This window comes from Mesitornis unicolor, unplaced genomic scaffold (assembly GCF_000695765.1).
Source record: "Mesitornis unicolor isolate BGI_N332 unplaced genomic scaffold, ASM69576v1 scaffold16106, whole genome shotgun sequence".
Taxonomy (NCBI): Eukaryota; Metazoa; Chordata; class Aves; order Mesitornithiformes; family Mesitornithidae; genus Mesitornis; species Mesitornis unicolor.
This window is the reverse complement of record NW_010193403.1, coordinates 55,897-56,843: the sequence shown is the minus strand read 5'-3', so window position 1 is coordinate 56,843 and position 947 is coordinate 55,897. Positions and strand designations below refer to the sequence as shown.

The 947-nt window shown below is 35.5% G+C and overlaps 1 protein-coding gene across 1 annotated transcript in view; it reads right to left on the bottom strand.

The window, feature by feature from the left end:
* Positions 1-673: 673 nt before the first annotated feature.
* Positions 674-947, bottom strand: part of EVC (Ellis van Creveld syndrome) — a gene marked incomplete at its 5' end in the record, with an annotated part of 52,902 nt that continues 52,628 nt past the window's right edge. The window contains one exon of the mRNA XM_010187447.1: positions 674-755. Within this exon, the coding sequence (XP_010185749.1) occupies positions 674-755 (82 nt within the window). The remainder of the gene's footprint in view (positions 756-947) is intronic.

Here is a 947-nt window from a genome sequence, read left to right as displayed (position 1 = left end):
AACCAGTTTTGCCTCATTCTTCCTAAAAATAACAGTTCCAAATCTGAGACAAATGCAGAGAAATACATTTACAAAAATCTTTGTACAAATTTAAAAAAAGCATACATAGTCTTGGAAGCACGAAAATATAACAAAAGAGAGACCAAATGTAATCTTTTGATGTACCAATACCATCTGAAGTCTGTTTACATATTCTTTAAATTTCTATCTATTTTTGTTAGTCCAAAGCTGGAATCACAAATATTCAGAAATAATCTACCACATTTAGGGTTCAAAAGCAAATGGTACGTCACTACTGTAATGAAACCTTACTGAGAAACACTGACCTGGGCAACCAGCCTAGTGTCAATCTGTTCTCCTACAAGTGTGTTTTCCTCAGGTATATTCCTAATCTAAAAACTATCTCCTCTCCACGTTTCTCACGCAATCTAGAAGAGCTTACATTAAAGACTTCCTTGTTCCCCCTTACCAAAACCAAGTGGGAATGTTTTATTAAGAGCTAAAGGAAGTTGAGATTGATTCTTGGTCTGTGTCTAAAGAAGATTTCTCAGTTATTATTGATGTTCTTCATTGTTCCTCAGTAAAGCAGCTCAGTAAGTATTCATAGCTGCTGAGATTCCCCAGAAGTCTGCTTTGGTACTCTGTGTTCAGACAGCTCATATAAATGCTTTTACTACCTGTTGCCTCTTTTTTTTGGCATCTTTGAGCTTTTCCTTGGTTCAGTCTCCCCTTCATGTGGGCTCTGTAACTTCTCTCTGAAAGAAATAAACAAGGAAAATAAAATTGTAGATAAAGTTTTTCAAATGTTACAGTTGTCTCCTAAATAAAATTAATTTTGATAAGAGAAGAAAGGCACTTGCTATATAACTTCTGCACTTGCTGGTTTCAGCTGCCTCTGTTGAGGCTGCCAAAACAAAGTTGCATAAAGATAAACATTCCTTTGTTGG